Source organism: Sardina pilchardus, chromosome 4 (genome assembly GCF_963854185.1).
Source record: "Sardina pilchardus chromosome 4, fSarPil1.1, whole genome shotgun sequence".
NCBI lineage: Eukaryota > Metazoa > Chordata > Actinopteri > Clupeiformes > Clupeidae > Sardina > Sardina pilchardus.
In genome coordinates, this window is record NC_084997.1 from 25,309,928 (window position 1) to 25,330,566 (window position 20,639).

General features: G+C 40.0%; 2 protein-coding genes across 3 annotated transcripts; one reads left to right on the plus strand and one right to left on the minus strand.

Moving 5' to 3' along the window:
* Positions 1 to 551: 551 nt before the first annotated feature.
* On the minus strand, positions 552 to 10,068 carry LOC134077852 (uncharacterized). Its single transcript, XM_062533486.1, has 4 exons — positions 9,943 to 10,068; positions 4,063 to 4,383; positions 3,255 to 3,380; positions 552 to 3,114 (listed from the first exon to the last, which is right to left on the minus strand). The coding sequence occupies exons 1-4, from the start codon at positions 10,064 to 10,066 to the stop codon at positions 3,056 to 3,058; spliced, it is 630 nt and encodes a 209-aa protein (XP_062389470.1). The 5' UTR covers positions 10,067 to 10,068; the 3' UTR covers positions 552 to 3,055.
* A 6,347-nt stretch (positions 10,069 to 16,415) lies between these two features.
* Positions 16,416 to 20,494, plus strand: si:ch211-214p13.7 (uncharacterized). Of its 2 annotated transcripts, none has more exons than XM_062534787.1 (4): positions 16,416 to 16,848; positions 17,437 to 17,471; positions 17,769 to 17,788; positions 19,138 to 20,494. In XM_062534787.1, the coding sequence occupies exons 1-4, from the start codon at positions 16,820 to 16,822 to the stop codon at positions 19,315 to 19,317; spliced, it is 264 nt and encodes an 87-aa protein (XP_062390771.1). In that variant the 5' UTR covers positions 16,416 to 16,819; the 3' UTR covers positions 19,318 to 20,494. The 2 variants fall into 2 exon arrangements, with proteins under 2 accessions (XP_062390771.1, XP_062390770.1); XM_062534786.1 differs by having other exon boundaries at positions 17,763 to 17,788; positions 19,138 to 20,493.
* Positions 20,495 to 20,639: the final 145 nt, after the last annotated feature.

Below are 20,639 nucleotides of genomic sequence, written 5' to 3' on the forward strand. Positions count from 1 at the left end.
CTAAATAAACTACAAACACTATGAGGTGATAGATAGCAAACATGCTATTTTAAATGCAAATAATGTAATTTCCATGATGAATTCTCTGAGAAAGCAGAAGCCGATGTCAGTGTCTCAACAAAATCAGCTATGTAAATCAAGTTTCCTGTCAAACGTAGCAGCTATTGAGGGGCTACAGAGGTGTGAAAGAAGGTGTGAAAGTACAACTGAGTCCGAAAATAGTATGCAGAAGCTAAGAACCATGTTTGGTTACACTTCACTTGAAGGTATCTACAAAAGAGTGACATAGCACTGTCATTAACGTGTCATAAACACTATATACATATGAGTACCAGTGAGACTGTTTTTTGGAGTTTCATACACTGTGCACTATGACAAAGGGGGCATTGAGCTTTTTAGAGATATTTTGTGTTTGATTGTGAGTTTGACTGATTTGTTAGTTGATTGATACACTCTTAAAAAAGGAAAACAGGAATCGAGTTAGTAGAAGAGACAAGTGACATGAACGTTATCATCTCAACCATGAATTTATTGATTAAGGGTGCAGGTCTGAGTGAAATCCCAAAGGCTTACACACTCTGAAATCTACTTTAAGTGTGGGCCGTGTGCTTGACGCAGTGGAGGCTGAGGGGTCATATAGGAAGTAACCACAGCGACAGCGTGTGGTGGCATGTGAGGCTGTTGTTTACAAATTAGAATACCGTAGAAGTCACCATCCTTGTAAACTGATGAGCTGTAGTCGTAGCAGTAGAGGACAATGTCCTGTTGAGGGTTTTATTACATGATAGAATAAGTAGCCTAGAAAACCCGTAATTCTCGAAAACGTAGAACAGAAAAAGTAGCTAGATGAACATACAAAGACTAAACAAACAAAAACAGTTCAATCTTTGCGTGCTTCTGAGAGTCTATTTGAAGGATCAATAGCAGAGCAAAACCTTTGTTTTTCATTTGGATACTGGCAGTAGACTATGTCCTCTAACACATCTGTCTAAGTTTACAGATTCACACCTCTCTGCCTTCTCTGCCTTACACAAGCTCTGTCTAATACCAACCTTTACCAGTCATGCCAAGTCATTAAGGCGAGACACTACAGGTGAAAACATCGTTTTTTTAGCATCAGTCAATTTCGAGATTTTGTGCTAGTTTGCTACCTTAGCATGTACTCTACCACCCTACTACAACAACAAAGTCCGATTTGCACATTTAAGTGTTTATTTCATGACATTTTGTCTACTCGCGCCTATATATTTATCCTAATTTTACCAAAAGTTCCCATTCTAAAGTGTCATGTACTACCGTGACCGTGATCCAAATCATATCGTGTTTGACACCGTTGGAAAGCCCTGTTTCTCCTACAAGACGCTATGCGATCCAAATATGGGCATTTCCTTTGTATTAGGAACCAATCGCGAAAGTTCAAAGACGAGTCTAAGCTGAGAACGCATTTCATTGGCTGTGTTTCAAGGCTGTTTTCTCAAAACGAGTTTTTCCCCACACGCCATGCAAAGCATCTCCACTTCTGCAGCACCTACATACACCAAACTTTCCTGTCTTATTCCTAACTATATTTGGAAGATATTTACAGAGGGATTTGTTGATATAGCATTCTTGACCTGATTTATATGACTTCTTATGCCTAAAAATAGGGCGAAAATCCATTTTTTAAGCCAATTGGCAGTATTTTCTGATTTTCTGGAAAACAAAAGAAGATATTCATAAATAATTTATTTGATATATTAACACAACAAAAAAATAATTTTCAACCTGGCTTTTTCCAATGGTCAGATCCTTCGCATCAAAATATATGCAAATTAGCGCATATTTAATGAGATATAGCCTAATTAGCATATTTAAACATTAGATTAAAGAAAACTTGCAATACATTTTTTTCTCCTATTTATGTGAGTATTCAACTGGTAAAGTTTCATGAAGATATCTTTAAGTTTAAAATGTTCCCCTATTCACCTGTAGTGTCCCGTGTTCAGGTTCAGGTTGTCCCTAATAAAAAGCACAATATAATGAGAGAGTCTATGGAGAACCTACAGTATTTCACCAGCAACACTCAACGCAATTTACGGATCTTTTGTGTTACGACTTTTACGGCTCCAGAACAGTTGGTGAACATGTTTTACTTAGAAGACCGCTATGTGTCAACCAATGTTACCCAGTGCGTCCATGCTTTCTGTGTACATTCCACTTCAATTACCTGGAACGCTTTAAAGTAGGAGCTATACACTTCAGGTAGGATAAGTCCCACGTCCCATTGCACTCGAACACAGCATAAGAACATGGCACAAAGGCGGGAAACACAAACACAAAGTAATACAGAGAATGGCCACTAAGGTGGCACAAACAAATCCTGATAAAAATCGTCATTTAAAAACGGCATTTTGTGTTTACTCAGGTTATCTTAGTCTAATATTAAAATTAGTTTCACTATCTGAAACATGTTAGTGTAACAAATATGCAAAATAGAGGAAATCAGAAAGGGGGCAAAAACTTTTTCACAGCACTGTACATCAAAATACATAGTAGATGGCACGAGACAAACATTAAATATAACACCTTTCTCTAACAGGAATAGTGTTCCACTGACTGGATAGCTTTACTGAGCGAATGATTTGACCAATGGCTGAGTGTCTGAACAGACCTGAGCAGGCCTCTGCAGTTTATACTGTAGGTTTATATTCTGTGATCCTTGCATTCAAGCTAGAGTGTAGCACAGCTGCCTGCGGCTGCTGTAGGCCTAGCTGTTGGCAACTTTTTTTTCCAAAAGATCGAAAAATGTCCAGAATGCTCCTTTTGGTGCAAGATTATCAATATGGCAATATTAGGTTGATTAAGAGCTCAAGCACAAGTCGAAATCCATCCAATTCATGCATGCTCCCAGTCTCTCAGATTAAGTCCCGGAAACGGACTGAGGCAACAGCACCAATGTTTCAGAAACTGTTTCCAAAAGTTGTAATTTAGCAACTGCCTTCCTGCAGTTAGGCTACATAACTACTCTCAAATTTTCAGCCCAGTGGCAACTCTGGAAGAGTCTTGCCGTCGGTGGTCATGGCAACGTTGACCTCTTGTCCTTTTTGTAGACTGTGTTAACATAAATGGCTTCATCTGCAATGATGAAACAAAAGGTGCTTTTAAGCCACAAGGTCTGGTAAAACACACTGGATTACTATAAACAGTGTAAGATTCTAGTTGCGGTTATGAAAACAAATAAAATAATGCAAGTTATTGGATGAAACTTGACACACCAGTCTTTCTGCATCTGTAGATAATTCCTGCTGTTATGCCCACAAGGAAGACCACAGCTGCTGAGCATGTTATGATGATGACGACTGTCCAGACGGAGTTACCCTCCTTAGCATCTGGGCCCTGAGCTACAGGACATGAATGAATTAACGGGCAACATTTTCTCAAAAGATTTTTGGTAACACTTGAATTATGAATTATTAAGCATGGTTATTATGCACAATTACTTATTTTTCTGCAACTGAAATTAACAAAAAAAAAGTTGTCATCACTGCTGAATTTCTGATTTGAACACAACTTGTTCAGTTCTCTAAAACATGCCATAATTTACACCTTTAGTTGAGCGGCAACAGACATGCTCAACTCAATTTACCTGAAATTCATGTGATGATGATCATGCTTAAGACAACATAATACCGTACCTAATGTTTTGGTTGATGTGTGATCAGGAATGAAGTAAGAATTAATTGATTCATGTATCATTACTGTAAAGTGTTACCAGATTTTCATTATTTTTTTCTTTCACTTTCATTTCGCTTTTACTTGACATTTTTGTCCAAAGCCAGCAAAGAGAATTGATGTAGAAAAAAAAAACATTTTGAGAGGAAAATGGTATTAAAAATAAATAAAAATGTAGCTCCTAATAAAGTATGTCTAAGTTCTTCTCATATAGTCACCAAGCCTTTGGGTAACAATTAAACACAGAGTTAATTTCTCTATTACAATAATACAACATATTCACAACAAATACACTCAAATATAGCAATACAACATGCAAAGTCAAATTTGCGAGGTCAAAGGCTACTCAACTGATATTGTTCGGCTGAACTTGCAGGTTCACTGTATTCCTTTGAATAGTTCCATTCAAAAGGATGATGTCACAGATGTAATCTCCTGCATCCTGAGATTGGGCATCTTCAAGTACTAAGGACCCATTCCCTGTGATCTGGAATCTGCTGTCGAATGTCTTATTCCCTCCTGAGATGGTTAGCATGGCTAGCAGTCGGCTGGTCTGACTGAATCTCCACTGAATTACACTGAAGTCCTGTCCAGTGGTTGTATCCACTGGGAAAAGAACGAGTGCCCCTTCGAACACGGTGATGGCCTTGACGGAAGAGATAAATGATGCTGCTATACAGCACGTTTTGAGATTAGATGAGAGTGAAATAGTGAGATTAGATGAGAGATAAGAGAAAATCTCAAACCCATCTTAAAAAAAACCCATCTAATTTTAGTATCTGTTGTAGGGTGGACTGTGTGCAGTTGAGACACTTTTTGCGTTTTGATTTTACACACAAAAATAGATAGTGAAAAGAAGTGAATTTCCACATGACATTTCACATGACGTTTTATGAGCTTGTAGACTTAAATATTAATCAATAATACCCATAAGTAGTTTATGTTTTCCACAATTAGCTCATAAACATAAGGTGCATTTTTGTCTCGACAGCGTCTCAACTGTACCCTATGTGGTACAGTTGAGACACCCATTTTTAATGAAGTATAGTAAACTAACCGTTCTTTGCAAAATGTAATGAATAAACCCCTAGAAATTGCAAAGTGTTTTTAATTTAACTTCATTAATTTAATGTACATTAGCATTTGTTAAAGGGGATCGAAACATGTACAAAACATGTGACGCAGGAACAGATATGGCCACCGTACAAATGGAATGTTGGAGTAATCAGACATGGGCAGTATTTCAATTATATGTATTTTAAATACGTATTTAATTACTTTAGTGTATTTTGTAATTTGTATTTTGCAGGATTGGAAAAAATCAAATGTACTTTGTAACAAAATACTTTGAGGGGTTGTATTTAGAGTATTTAAAATACTTAAATACTTAACAATAATCTCATCATTTCCCCCCTCAAATTAGCCAAAAATTCATCAAACAGTTAAATATAGCCTCTTACCTAGTATAACCATGACAATATGCTATGCTTATCATAGTCTGGGAGCCAAAGGTCAGAATCTTTAGGACATGAACCCCATGACATGAGGATTTATGTAAGGTATCAACCAAGGTGTCCTGATCTGCAGAAATAATGGAGGAGACTGAGGCAAAAACCTCCCCAGGTTTTCACCTCCCAGTTTATTAATTCTGTATATTGAGACACCTTACAGGATGTTACTTTATTTGTCCCCCATGTTGCCAGTCATGTATGAAGGCAAAAGGCATGTATTTATAGCACAAAAAGGGAAATGCATTTCAATTTTAAAAGGCTAACCTGTTCAATCTGTTGTACTACTTTCATTGAATACGGAAAATGATGGTGGGTAGTTTGCTTCGTCAGAGTTGATTCCACTGTTGCAAAGCCTGCTTGTTGTCAGTTCAATCATCATTTATATTGATATAGGATGCTGATTACATTTTTTTACTAGATCTACTTCATGGGTAGCCTGATTCTGCCTTCCTACGTACTTCCGTTCAGTTTTCATTTCACTCCACTACGTAGTCTGGGTCTGCGGTATATTCACAGGTTTTCTCAAGACGAAAATGTGCAGGTCCAATCAGCGAACAGAGGGAGTAGCTGAGAACGATGACGTTGAGGTTGCTAGTTTGAGCATGTCACCTCACGATCTGAGAGGCTATGGGCAGAGTATCCGCATTCAAGGAAATTCATGCTTGGCAATGGAAAGTGTCCAGACTCTCTGTACATTAGCTGTTTTAATACTGATTGCAAGGCAGTGAAAGGTAGGCTAATTAAGGCGAGACACCCCAGGTGAATAGGGGAACATTTTAAACTTAAAGATATCTTCATGAAACTTTACCAGTTGAATACTCACATAAATAGGAGAATAAAATGTATTGCAAGTTTTCTTTAATTTAATGTTTAAATATGCTAATTAGGCTATATCTCATTAAATATGCGCTAATTTGCATATATTTTGATGCGAAGGATCTGACCATTGGAAAAAGCCAGGTTGAAAATTATTTTTTTGTTGTGTTAATATATCAGATAAAAAAACATTTACAGAGGGGATTATGAATATCTTCTTTTGTTTTCCAGTAAATCAGAAAATACTGCCAATTGGCTTAAAAAGTGGATTTTCGCCCTATTTTTAGGCATAAAAAGTCATGTAAATCATGCCAAGAATGCTATATCAACAAATCCCTCTGTAAATATCTTCCTAATATAGTTAGGAGTAAGACTGGAAAGTTTGGTGTATGTAGGTGCTGCAGAAGTGGAGATCCTTTGCATGGCGTGTGGGGGAAAACTCGGTTTGAGAAAACAGCCTTGAAACACAGCCAATGAAATGCGTTCTCAGCTTAGACTCGTCTTTGAACTTTCGCGATTGGTTGCTAATACAAAGGAAATGCCCATATTTGGATAGCATAGCGTCTTTTAGGAGAAGCAGGGCTTTCAAATGGTATCAAACACGATATGATTTGGATCACGATCACGGAAGTACATGACACTTTAGAATGGGAACTTTTGGTAAAATTAGGACAAATATACAGGCGCGAGTAGACAAAAGTTCGTGAAATAAACACTTAAATGTGCAAATCGGACTTTGTTGTTGTAGTAGGGTGGTAGAATACATGCTAAAGTAGCAAACTAGCTCAAAATCTCGAAATTGACCGGAGGTCACAAAAACAGTATTTTCACCTGCCGTGTCTCGCCTTAAATGCATGGTCCTAGCGGAACGAGTGGAGAGTGTCCTGTGTTACTATTATCGTTTATCGCAACTCATCGAGCTAGCAAGTCAAGCAGTGCATAGATAAAACTGGTGGCACTGGTCAAGATCCCCGAGCTTCGTTGCGCGAATGACATCATTTATCTGACCTATCAGTGGACAGCACTGTTCACGTGACATTTTAGTATCGACTAGTCCCGACTAGACCCACCTCTGAAACAGGTACGAGTAGGTACTAAAAATAGTAACGGGTCCACCCTCCAATCCGCAGTGGAAATGCTCCCAATCAGGGTACCGTACCGTACCGTTACGAAAATGCCCAGTGGAAAAGGGGTATATGAATGTACGAGAGTATGGTAGGACCAGGCTACTTCAGACCAAAGTAAAGAATTTAGGCCTCTGTCCGCCAATAAAAAACTAGTATTTCTTGTAGTTTATTTTAAAAGTTGGTATACCATGATTATTGTGGGGGTATTTTTGTATTTTCTAATTACTAATTACTTGTATTTTAATTAAATACATTTTTCACATCCGTATTTTGTATTTTATTTTGTTACATTTTCTACACCAGTATTTGTATTTTGTAACAAAATAGTTTTTGATGTATTTGTGCCCACCTCTGGGAGTAATGACGCTAACAATACCATGTGTGTCTCAACTGTTCCCCACAGAGCACCTCACACATTTCCCTTGACTTTGCAACGATCTTACATGACATAATGTCATAAAATATGTCAGTTTTTAGGGCACATGATAACGTTTGTAATGATACCAATTATGTATAACAGTTTCATAAGGGGTAATGAGCTACTCATTGTGGAAGGCACACGGTGACGTCAACATTTTCTTATGAGAAAACATCTTTTGCCGATAACTTTGGATTGGAGATACTTGTGCCATTCAAATTTTCCATGATCGAAGAGGACACTAATACGCGTGTGCATAGCAAAAATCACAACTTGGGCTTACTGCGCACGCAAGATACAGTATTTAAGGTGTCTCAACTATACTCGTGTCTCAACTGTACACGGTCTACCCTACTGTTTACACTGGACTCTTATAGAGAGCCGAAGTCCCGCCCCTTCCGTTTGCCTCCATGGGACCTATCTTTGGATATTTTTTTAATGCCAGTCAATGGAGAAATATAAATTATTTTCTGGTCCCGATTGTCTTGTGCCTTGAATTACCCATATGATGTTTGTCAATTTTAATGACAATTTTTCATGTAAAGACATTTGAAAAGTATGTTGTAACTAGTGAATTACAACATTGTGAAAGATCGTGTTTCCAACGACTACAAACACATCAGTCGCGTTAGTGACGTTAGACCAATTCACAGCCACGGGCGCCAGGAACAGGTCTTATTTGAGCTTCCCCCTTGCCGATGAAAATATCATGAGTCAGAGGATTAAACACACCAGATAAGTTGTATTTCATTCATAGACTGTAGAAACACTGCTGTTAAGTGACTTAGCTGGCAGCAAGATGTAACCGTTAACTAGCATAGTAGCTAGCTAACTAGCCAGCCTCTCGTTTGCTAGTTGGTGACGTGCATCGCTTGAGACAAGAGATGTAGTCCACTGAACGGATTCGCACAAAACTTACATAACTTTTAAAGTCTAACGAAAAACAGAACTTTATTAATGTGGAAAATTATCTTTTAAATTCCCACACATCATATGTGAAATGCACGGTCCAACTCGAACGGGACCAAAAAATAATTGTTATCTCTCCATTGACTCCCATGCATTAAAAATCGTAAAATAGGTCCCATAGACCGGAAGTATAAGGGTGGGACTTCGGCTCTCTATTCCATTTCAATACAACTCTGTGAACATTGTAAGTGTTGGTCTAAATTTCACTCACAATGCTCACAATTACATACAGTATAATGTAATGCAATGGAATGTACTGTAATGCAACTCCTGTCCAAACTCTCAACAATTATTATTCTCGGTTACATATTGTGTGCATTGCTAAATTAGTGTGTTAACATTTTAAAATAAGGGTACACAATTTGGCATTAGTTAAATATTAGTTCTAAAACGGATAGTTCCGGTCTTTGATTATGATTAATTGAATCGCGTTTGATGCCGTTGTAAATTTCAGCATAAACACACACCTTGACCACATTTCGTTTTAAATGTGCTACCACAACTTGCACAAAAGTTAGAGTAGCTGCGTCTCATTGTTGCATGGCAACCATTCATATGGAGGTAATATATTTCTTGGTGGAAGAATAATTATCTATTGATACATCGTTACATTTTTCGTTTCTGTGCCTTTGTTTCATGAAATCTTGCTAGATCGACGTGGTAACCGTTTTAGAAAAGCAATAAGCCACTCAAGTCCGTGATTTACACTGAATTAAGAACAGCTAAGGGGGGTTTTAGGCACTCCACCCTTAGCTGTTCTAAAGCAACACTAAAGCACTTTCACCCTATTAACAATGCACGCAATATGTGCATATATAACCGAGAGTAGTGTCTAGCCTTAAGTTAAGTTGAAAGCATACTTAATAGTGATGAGTCAAGTGTTTGTTAATGCTTGACTAATGCTAAATTGTGTACCCTTGTTGTAAAGTGTCACCAATGTTGCACCTTGTGGTTACTAACAAGGCATTTGTGCATTGTGCTGTACAGCAACCATTTCCTATCGAGATCTGGGTAACACACATACTGTACCACACAGTTGAAGGAAGTCATTGTACGCATCCACAGTGCAGAACAAACTAATTGTAAATAAGTACTTAAAAAGTCCACAGACTTCCTGATGGTTTTCCTTTTCTCTGTTTTATTTTGTCATGTTTGGTCAAATAAAACACAGAAGAAAGGAAACACTCGCAAAGTTTACAGACTGTATGCATTTATACACATACCCCACACACCATCTTGAAGTGAGACTGCCGTGACTCTGCCACATTGATCTATCATTTAACAAGATTATTGTAGCTACTGTTTGCTTCTTAACCCATACAACCCACAGCACAAGTTCATGTCTATAATACAGGAAATTAACAAGTCAGAATCTAACAAACAGACTCACCTGAAATCCAGACAAACATCAAACACAACATGGTGAACCTCTGATGCCATCCCATCCTGAAAAAACACATGTCTGCTCTGTGTTGTGAACGTGGATGCTCACACAGAGCTATACGTGTATCCATGAGGGTTTGTAGTGAATGGTAAGAAAGCAAATGAAGTTGGTTTTCTCTGACGCTATACCCAGGAAGACTGTGCTGTGATGGTCAAACCACATCACTTGAGGCCACTGAAAGAAGGTGTAGACACTGGTGGTTTGCAGCATGACACACTACCATTTCCCCACCACCCCCACTTTGTAACTCAGAGATAAACTCTGGATCACAATAAATCAATGTAAATGGGATCTAATATGGACCCGAATTACAGTTAGTAAAATGAAATGGATAGATTTTTTTTACATTTCACTACAGTCTTTTTAAGATACCAAAATAAAATTGTCTGTACAAACAAGTGCAGAGGCTGAGCACATGGTCATCTTATTTGGGAGCTAGGCCTCCTGTTTCTGTATCAATATATCTTAAGACCAGACTACAACAAACATACACAAAAGCATTTTTGCATGGATGCATTGTCTTAGACAGGTAGAGCCCCAGCTATTGCTTAGTTTAGCATAGGGAATGGAATCTCTTGTCGTCAGTGATCTGGAATCTCCTATACAGAAAGTGAATCGCTCCTGAGTTGGTTTGCATGGTCAGCAGTCGGGTTTTCTGATGAAGACTGAAACTCCACTAAACTAGATGTACCACAAAGCGGTACAAAATATGACCGCCGCTCAGTCCTGCATATTCTCTCCTGTACCCCCTCTCAGAAAATGCTTCCCTAATTACTAATATTTACAGACTGAACACATGATGAATTCATAATGACCTGGAGATTATGTCAATGTTACTAGGCCAATACCTCACTTATTTAATTGGCAATTCAATGTTACTCAGGCTTCATACATATAGGCCTACTGTTTGCCTGCTGGTAAACAGTACTGTGTGCCTCTGATGCCACCCCATCCTGAAAAAACACATGTCTGCTCTGTTTTGTGAATGTGGATGCTCACACAGAGTTACGTATATGTGTATCCATGAAGGCATGTAGTGAATGGTAAGAAAACGTAGAAAGCTTGCTGTTTCTCACGCTACACTCGGGAAGACTGTGCTACTATGATGGTCAAACCACATCACTGAGGGGCCACTGAAAGAGTGTGAGAGCAACACTGGCGGTTTGAAGCTGACACGCTAACACTTCCCCACCACCCACACTTTTCAACTCAAGAGATAAACTCTGGATCACAATTAAGCCTTTTAAATGGACTCATTGGGTCTGTACTACAGTTAGGACAATTCATTGGATAGATATGTTTTTTTCATTTCAGTACTGTCTTTTTAAGATATCAAAATAACATTTGTCTGTACAAACAACTGCAGAGGCAGAGCACATGGATTTTGGAGCTAAGCCTCCTGTTTCTGTGAAAATGCATCTTATGACCAGACTATTCCAAACATTTACACCGAAGCAAATATCCAAGCTATGATGTTAATGTGACAAAATAAAATACAAATTCTATGAGGTGATAGACAGCAAACATAGGCCTATTATTGAAAAGGAAAATGCCACCGTTTTATGGTTTATGAACCATCTCCTCAAGAGTTAAAGAATGACCCCAAGCGTTTTTGTCTAATTTTTGCACACTTTGCAGTTCCTCGGAAATGGATTCTAGTTACTTCTTGTGGCCTACGTATTCACAATGATTACAAATGGCAATGCAGATTTGGATGAGGCAATTTAGGCAGGTATTGACGTGGGACTATATTAGGGTGAAACACTGTTAGGCCTACTTGAGTGTGAAGATTGCCCATGCTGTGAGACAAGGTAGGCACTGAAGAATGCCATTAAAATTGTCTCCTTAATTCCAAATGGAGACACCGAGTTGATCCAATGTAGTAGAGCAGGAAAAGATTTGATGCTGGCTTGCAAGAATAGTTCTTTATTCTGGATGCTACAGCAGATCTCCAAGCAAGGTACGGCACAGTGTTACAAAGTTGAAGCCAAGGTGATACAGCCCATGAACAGTGATATTGGTGGTTAGTTATTTAAAGAGGAACTATGCAGGATTGGCGATTTCATCTCTGGTTTCGGTTTCATTTTTAATTTTCGCTCGTTTTATGCTTGCATATTCCTCTGCAAAGCTTCCCCGACAGCTTTAGCGTGTATATTTATACATATATAGGCTATATATAAATAGCGTGCGTGGTTCTTCTTGTTCCTTACGCGTCTCAGACTTCCAGATGTAAACAAGGAACGATCGTCTCCTGCAGAAACTGCAAGGTTGCAATAGCGGATAGGGACACTGGGGGCGGGAGGAAATATTACTGTTTTCGATGAAACTGGTCAGTCAAGCAAAACAACGATTTCTGAGCGATTTTATGACTATGAAAAAGTTGCATAGGGTCTCTTTAAGCAATAAGCCCCGAGAGGCCGTGGTTTATGCTGTATTTAGAACAGCTTAGGGGCCTTGACAAAAAAAAAAAGAACCTTAGCTGTTCTAAATTCAGTATAAACCACGGACTCGAGTGGGTTATTGCTTTTCTAAAGCGGTTACTACGTCGATCTAGCACGATTTCATGAATTAAAGGCACAGCAATGAAAAATGTAACGATGCGTTAATAGATAATCATTCTTCCGCCAAGAAATATATTCCCTCCATATGAATGCCCTAATACACAGTCACGTCTGGGGTTTAACAAAAGGGGGGAAATCGGTAGTGGTAGGCCTACGGCCTTCTTGGGAATTCAATTAGGATGTCTCTTATCGGAGAATGATTGATTAGGCACAACATTTGCCGTTGTAAGGTGACAACACTCGATTTGCAATAAATGTCCTGTTCCCGCCATTTCTATGGTGTTAAACAAAGACCCAAAGAATGACATACAGGAAAACCACTGAAATCTAACAGTGTTGCGTTACAGTATATATTTGCACCCAAGAGGGCAGATACTGTGATGCAGTGTGCTATGGCACTGACTCGCCAGGAAATGAACTTTCCAGGGCGAAAATTAGCAGCTATTGAGGGGCTGCATCTAGGTGCGAAAGAAGGTGTGAAAGTCAACTGAGTTTGAAAATAGTGTGCAGAAGCTATACAACTATATAGGCTACTTTATTTCTGATTAATTAAGCTATTCAGATGCGTTTTTGTTTGATTATTAGTTTGACTGGTTTGTTAGTTGATTGATAGCACAATGACTGCTAATGGCTATTGGTTCCCTCCACCAGTTTTCCTATTCGGTCTCATAAGGGGTTTTCACAATCATTCAGAGAATAGGAATCGAGTTAGTAGAACAGACAACAAGCATGAAAGTTGTCATCTCAGACATGAATTTAGTGATTAAAGGTGCAAGCTTGAGTGAAATACCAAAGGCTTAAACACTCTGGAATCTAATGTGGGCCGTGTGCTCGACACAGTGGAGGCTGAAGGGTCATATACAGTAGGAAGTAACCACAGCGACAGCATGTGGTGGCTAATGTGTTAGACATTAGAATATCGTCACCGTCCTTGTAAACTGATCAACTGTAGTCATAGCAGTAGAGGACGATGCTTTGTTGAGGTGAACCACAAGGAGTCATGTGCCCGAGGAATGCACCAAGAGGCAGAGTAGAAAGCGAGTAGAAAGTGTGAGTAGTTGGTTACATAAGAGATCTACATAAGAGAGACATGACACTGTTATGAATGTGTCATTAACATTCATAACAAGTCATAATCATTCCGGTTTTGTCATGACAAGTTAGGGTTAGGTTTAGGGTTCATGTGTCATGACAAGTTAGGGTTACGGTTCATGTGTCATGACAAGTTAGGGTTAGGGTTAGGGTTCATGTGTCATGACAAGTTAGGGTTAAGGTTCATGTGTCATGACAAGTTATGTTTAGGGTTCATGTGTCATGACAAGTTAGGGTTAGGGTTAGGGTTCATGTGTCATGACAAGTTAGGGTTAAGGTTCATGTGTCATGACAAGTTAGGGTTAAGGTTCATGTGTCATGACAAGTTAGGGTTAGGGTTCATGTGTCATGACAAGTTAGGGTTAGGGTTCATGTGTCATGACAAGTTAGGGTTAGGGCTCATGTGTCATGACAAGTTAGGGTTAGGGTTCATGTGTCATGACAAGTTAGGGTTAAGGTTCATGTGTCATGACAAGTTAGGGTTAGGGCTCATGTGTCATGACAAGTTAGGGTTAGGGTTCATGTGTCATGACAAGTTAGGGTTAGGGTTCATGTGTCATGACAAGTTAGGGTTAGGGCTCATGTGTCATGACAAGTTAGGGTTAAGGTTCATGTGTCATGACAAGTTAGGGTTAGGGCTCATGTGTCATGACAAGTTAGGGTTAGGGTTCATGTGTCATGACAAGTTAGGGTTAGGGTTCATGTGTCATGACAAGTTAGGGTTAGGGTTCATGTGTCATGACAAGTTAGGGTTAGGGTTCATGTGTCATGACAAGTTAGGGTTAGGGCTCATGTGTCATGGCCAGTGTCCCATTCTCTGTCACTTCTTTATTTCAGTTTAGTTGAATGGGAATCGTTATTGCCATCCATCAACTGAACACAATAAACAAGTTGACAATAGAATATAGATGTTGCGTGACTCTGCAAGACTACTCAACCTAGTGCTGATGGAGGGCTGACAGAGAAGATGGTAGTCAGAGGACTGTAGTGGGCAAGAGGGGGTATTAAGCAGGTGATCAGAGGACTGCAGTGGGCAAGAGGGGGTATTAAGCAGGTGATCAGAGGACTGTAGTGGGCAAGAGGGGGTATTAAGCAGGTGATCAGAGGACTGCAGTGGGCAAGAGGGGGTATTAAGCAGGTGATCAGAGGACTGTAGTGGGCAAGAGGGGGTATTAAGCAGGTGATCAGTGGACTGTAGTGGGCAAGAGGGGGTATTAAGCAGGTGATCAGTGGACTGTAGTGGGCAAGAGGGGGTATTAAGCAGGTGATCAGTGGACTGTAGTGGGCAAGAGGGGGTATTAAGCAGGTGATCAGAGGACTGTAGTGGGCAAGAGGGGGTATTAAGCAGGTGATCAGGGGACTGCAGTAGGCAAGAGGGTATTAAGCAGGTGATCAGTGGACTGTAGTGGGCAAGAGGGTATTAAGCAGGTGATCAGAGGATTGCAGTAGGCAAGAGGGGGAATTTGAAGGTGACTATGCCAGGTTTTTTTAGCTTAATGTACCTCAACTGATCAGTTTCGGAGTCATTGGAATGGTTATTTGACTTATTCTGGGTTGAATAATTACTGTCTCGCTTCCCCCTAGCACCTGTGAGCAGGAAAACCACGCTCGCAAGTTTGTGCCACCGGGCCTGTGCACTGACAAAAACTTGCAGCGTTGCAATCATGCTCATGAAAAGGCAGACTGACCGATTGAGGAGTGTTGTAAAATATACACTCTGAAGCTATAGGGGAAGCTCTGCAGAGAAACATGCAAGCGTAAAACGGAAAAAAAAAACAGTGAAGAAATCACCAAACCTGCAAAGTTCGTCAGGCGATCAGAGGACAGCAGTGGGTAAGAGGGGGCCTAAAGCAGGCAGCCAGATAAATGTACAGTAATTCTGGCCGCTATTGGACGCTAACGAATAGTAACTGTATTCCTTTCACACTAGGTTGTAATATTCATATAGCACCTGCGAGTCATTATTGCTCTATCAGTGTCACTGGCAGAGAATGAGGCCTTGTGGTGACACGGATCATACAGTGGATGACACACACTGATCTGAGCACAGAGGGGTCATTGTGCTAGGTTCAGGTCATTTGGATATAGGGTCTTTCCACTCCGGTTGAAATTGCACAGGCAATTCAACACACCTGAAGATGTGCATTGAAGATACTTCCTGGAGACAGTATCGATTCGATTAGACAGGTGTTAGCTGTGTGCTATGTTTGGACAGGTATGCAAATAGAAAAGCATACCCATGGAAATGTTCTATGAAAAGGATGAGTGTGGATACCAGTTGTAGATGAGCTTACCATTTATAGGAATAATTACATATTCAAATGTAAACATGTCATCTGTCTATCAATTCATCAACTGACCTGAAACAGAACTGTGTGGGTTTGTGCCAGTGCATGTGCTTGTGTGTGTGTGTGTGTGTGTGTGTGTGTGTGTGTGTGTGTGTGTGTGTGTGTGTGTGTATGTGTGTGTGTGTGTGTGTGTGTGTGTCTATGAGTATGCATGTGTGTCTGTTAGAGTGTGTGTGTGTGTGTGTGTGTGTGTGTGTGTGTGTGTGAGAGGGAGAGAGAGAGAAAGTGTGAAAGAGATAGATAGATAGTGTGTGTTTGTGTGTGTGTGTGTGTGTGTGAGTGTGTATGTGTGTCTGTCAGTGTGTTTGTGTGAGTGATGATGAGAGAGAGCGAGAAAGAGGCGTGTTTGTGTGCCTCTGCACGTTGATGCAAACCACAGCGCACAGGAAACAAGCGCATAGCACAAGCTTGCCTTTGTTGTGCACTTGCTCTTGCTCTCCCTCTCTCTCCCTCTGCATGTGTCTCTGCTACTGCACTCTCATGTGCCTCTGACGCTCTCTCTTTTCTCTCCCCTCCAGTCTCCTCTCCCTCTCTCTAAATCTCTCCCTTCTGGGACCTGTGGCCTTACTACCCCCCTCCCCTCTCCTCTCCTCTTATCGACGCTCCCCTCGCATGTGGCTACTCCTACTGGCCTGCCCCGCGTCGGCAAGTTCAGAAGAGATCGCCTGACAAGGGCAGAGGGGAAGCTGTTGCTCTCGCACAGCTTATACGACGACCGTTACCAAGGGCCAGCTGTCGCCACGGCACCGCGACCTGTGACCTCTGGCTCGTGGAAGCGTCTAGACGTCTTGGCAGCGACAAGACCCGAGACCAGCTAGGATAATGGGCAACCTCGTATGCAGCGCAAGACGGTAAGGACCACGGCACATCTTGTACATTTCAGGAGATTGTTGATTATCAAACGGCAGCATTTGGGTGGTGTTACCGTATGCAACTTTTCCAGTAATGCTCAGGGTGGGTGCACATCCTGCAGTGAGGGGTATTGTAGGGGGGTGGTTAACCACAGCAATGTTTGCAGAGGCAAAGGCTATACAAGTCTCAGGAAGTGTTAATGATGAGTTTATCACGTTACTTTCAGGTGTCCACCTGTGACACCAATTCAGTCAATAATAATTCATAAAACAAAATAATAATTAGCATGATATTTGTAATCATCACTTTACTGGAAGTGGAAAAGCGGATGCAAAATTGTTATGCATAATACTTTGACTTTGAGTGTTTGCTAACAAAAAAGAACTCCAGTACAGTATATCTTATTAATTTCTAAGTTGAATATGACCTATTTTACAAACATGCTGGCCAAGCCTTCTGAAAATAATCCAGTAATCTCACAAAAAAGATTAAAATCAGAATTGCTCAACAAGACTAGCCCTAAAAAAGAAGCTGACAGTATTTTAAATATTTATTTTAAATATGTGTTTTCCTATTCTCTCTAACAGAAAAAAGGCATCAGAAGCCAATAATGAATCTGACGGTAAGACCTAATTCAGGGTTCATATGGAGGACATGTATCAAGCACAATGTGTCATACTGTATGTGATGAAAGATGTTTTAAATGAAAGATAATTTATAAAACAGCATACACATAATAACATTCCTACTATCAAGTTTCAGATAAATTAAATTACTAGTCAAATATTGAGTGAAGTGAAGCGCTTTGATCTGTGATTATGTAAGACTATTTTATGCATTAAACTGTTGCCTTGCTGTCATCAAAGGTCAAGCCTTGCAAAAATAATCAGATGTCCCTTTCTCTTTCTCTAAGATGCAGACAAGGTGGACAAAGACACAGTAAGGGAATTCTCTTGCCTTCTCTAGCTTTCTGAGTATCTGTTCTAACTTGTGAAAGGGACTATAATAGCATTCTGAGTGTCTGTTCTAACTAGTGAAAGGGACTACTGTATATCGCGTTCTGAGTATCTGTTTTAACTAGTGAAAGGGACTGCTGCTGTCTTTGAGACTGATACCACATACCCTAAGGCCTTATGATGAAACAGAAATAGAATATTGATGTATATTTGTGAAGGTGGTCACTTTCATACTTCAGTCTGCTCTAGCCTTTCTGACGTACAGTAGGCCTATATTTGAAATCATCAGCAGTCTCCTGTCTCGGAGTACTTCTCATTGCTCAAGAGCAGGTTCAAGAGCATTGCTGACTGGCTTATCACGTTGTTGAATGCCTTTGCCATTTTTGCTGACTAGCTGATAGACTGTTTTGAACGGTCATTTCCTTCTTGTTTTACCTCTTCAGGCTGTTCCTTTTTTTTGGCTTTCCATTCAACATGCTAAGATGTATTCAACAGATCTAGTGCCACACTCTGTCCATTATCAGTGGCAGCATGCTAGCTGGTTTTCCGGCCAACATAGATGGCGTGGATTCTGTCGGATTATCTGTGATACCTGCTACACGTGTTATTTCCATCCTGAGTCTGACTGATAGGTTAGTGTGTAAGTTTCAGGTTCTTAGGGCTACTATTACTGTGTTGCCAATGTACACTGTTAGGAAAAGGAGTCATATTTCTCTATCACGTTAGTCATTTTACCACACGTCAGTTTACAGAAATATTTTCCGAGTCAAATTTAGTCTTATTTCCTGTGTTATGACTCAAAAATATGATTTTTAAAAAAAGACAAGTAGCCTTAAGAGAGAGAGAGAGAGAGAGAGAGAGAGAGAGAGAGAGAGAGAGAGAGAGAGAGAGAGAGAGAGAGAGTGTACGTGTGTGTAAGTGTGTGTGTTGTGGTGTTGTGGTAATTAAAGGGGTGATTCTAATCAGCATTGCAGCAATTAAAAGCGCTGACACTCGCGTTGTGGTTTCACACAGTTAGAAGCCCCTGTGTGTCCCTCTGTACAGGCTATAGAGGCTATTTGCAGCTGATTTCCCTCGCAGCCTCCGCCTGAATATGCTGTAGGCCTAAACACATTTGCATGATATTCCTGAGCTGTCCTTTTCTGATCCTGCATGTGGTTTTGGAGTCTTTTGACTTTCTGTAGACATCTGACACTTAATTTCCATATCAATTGAACCTGTTACATGCCAGTAGTATTAAAGTTAAACTTAGTGTTGAACTCAGGTTACAATATCGCCAGTCCAAGTGCATACCTTTATCACTGAGTTTTATTATTTTATGATTATAAACAGAGTGGGCCGAAGGAGGAAGTCCTGTACGCAACAATTGACCACGGCAACGGCAAGAAAACAGGAAATACGATGCAGATAGTGGAGGGAGATGACTGTGACTATGCGATCGTCAAAATCCCCTCTGAGGACAAGCTGTCAATCAGAGAGGACTGCACTGACGACTATGTGCTCATGGGCTGAGCCTACGGATGCCTATTAGGGACATGAAGCCAGAGGAGAGAATGGCTGAACCAGGGTTGCACATTTTACTGCTGACAAACATTGAGATACGCAGAGTACAGTATGTACGTTGGAATGTTAAACCAATAGACTTTTCTCACGCATCAGGTATACAGAGAGGGTTGATTTCAGTGTTTGTCTCTCTCTCTCTCTCTGTCTCCATCATACATACACACACACACAAACACATACACAAACACACACACACACACACACACACACACACACACACACACACACACACACACACACACACACACACACACACACACACACACACACGTCCGTACCACATGAAATCCCGAGAACTTTGCATTTGCTGTTCACATGTTACAATGTATAGACTTGTGGTGTGTGGTGACTTTTTTTCTGAGAAATGATAGCTATACATTTACTGTAAACTACTTTGTTTACGGAAATATTGAGGCATTTGTTGTACCTTTCGCTTGTGAACTGAAGTATGAATGTACAGTATGTATGTGCGTATGAGAATTTTGTATTTATCCTCTTTAATTTATTCACATCCAAAAGTTAGACTTTTTGATGTTTAGATTTCTATATTGTCTTTATCATTATGTTGGTTGTGGTGTGTTTATAATGTGTGTGTATTTGTTTTGGATATTGACATGTAATAGCAGCATGTGGGGCCACACAAAATCTACAGCAAGGAATGACCCTTTCCAAGAACATGGACACAAGTCCAAGTTATCTCAAGAGTTACACCCGTGCTAAGCAGGGCCTGCAACTGAAGCACTCTATGTGCTAAGCATAAAGCTAGCATACAGATAGTTTTAGAGGACTAGTCTATTTTTTTTTTTTTTTTTTTTTGAAAGTACACGCAGCTATCACATCTGGTTTAGCCAGATCTGCTGATGACAGCTGAAGCTAATTGTTGCGGCAGACGCTACACGAACGGAAGGCTTCAGTCATGTGCCCGGTATAGCCTTTTTGCTGATAAAGCTAATAAAAGAGTTGCATGGCCTGCCTCATTTTACATGCACATCAAAACCATAGTGCTTTGTGATCGCAAGGTTCATTTAGTCAGACTTATCACCAATTCTCGTTCCTGAAATGCCCTAGTTTAATAATGCAAGGTAGTTAAGTATTGAAATAAATAAATAAAAAGAGTGAATATGTCACCTGTGATCTTTTTTTCCACTTAAAAAGACACGGAAACACACACACATACACGTACACACTCATGCACACTCATACATACTTTTATTGATTAAATAAAATGTCTTTTTATTTTAAGTTCACAGTAAACTGGGCTAGATGTGATT

Excerpts from the sequence above, each read along its gene's own strand:
- si:ch211-214p13.7 (XM_062534786.1), top strand. The coding sequence starts at position 16,820 with ATGGGCAACCTCGTATGCAGCGCAAGACG. Across the intron at positions 16,849-17,436 it reads CTCGTATGCAGCGCAAGACG|AAAAAAGGCATCAGAAGCCA; the intron begins GTAAGGACCACG and ends TCTCTCTAACAG. Across the intron at positions 17,789-19,137 it reads ACAAGGTGGACAAAGACACA|AGTGGGCCGAAGGAGGAAGT; the intron begins GTAAGGGAATTC and ends GATTATAAACAG.
- LOC134077852 (XM_062533486.1), bottom strand. The coding sequence starts at position 10,066 with ATGGATACACGTATAGCTCTGTGTGAGCATCCACGTTCACAACACAGA. Across the intron at positions 3,381-4,062 it reads AGTTCAGCCGAACAATATCA|CTCAGGGCCCAGATGCTAAG; the intron begins GTTGAGTAGCCT and ends CATGTCCTGTAG. Across the intron at positions 3,115-3,254 it reads CTACAGATGCAGAAAGACTG|ATGAAGCCATTTATGTTAAC; the intron begins GTGTGTCAAGTT and ends TCATCATTGCAG.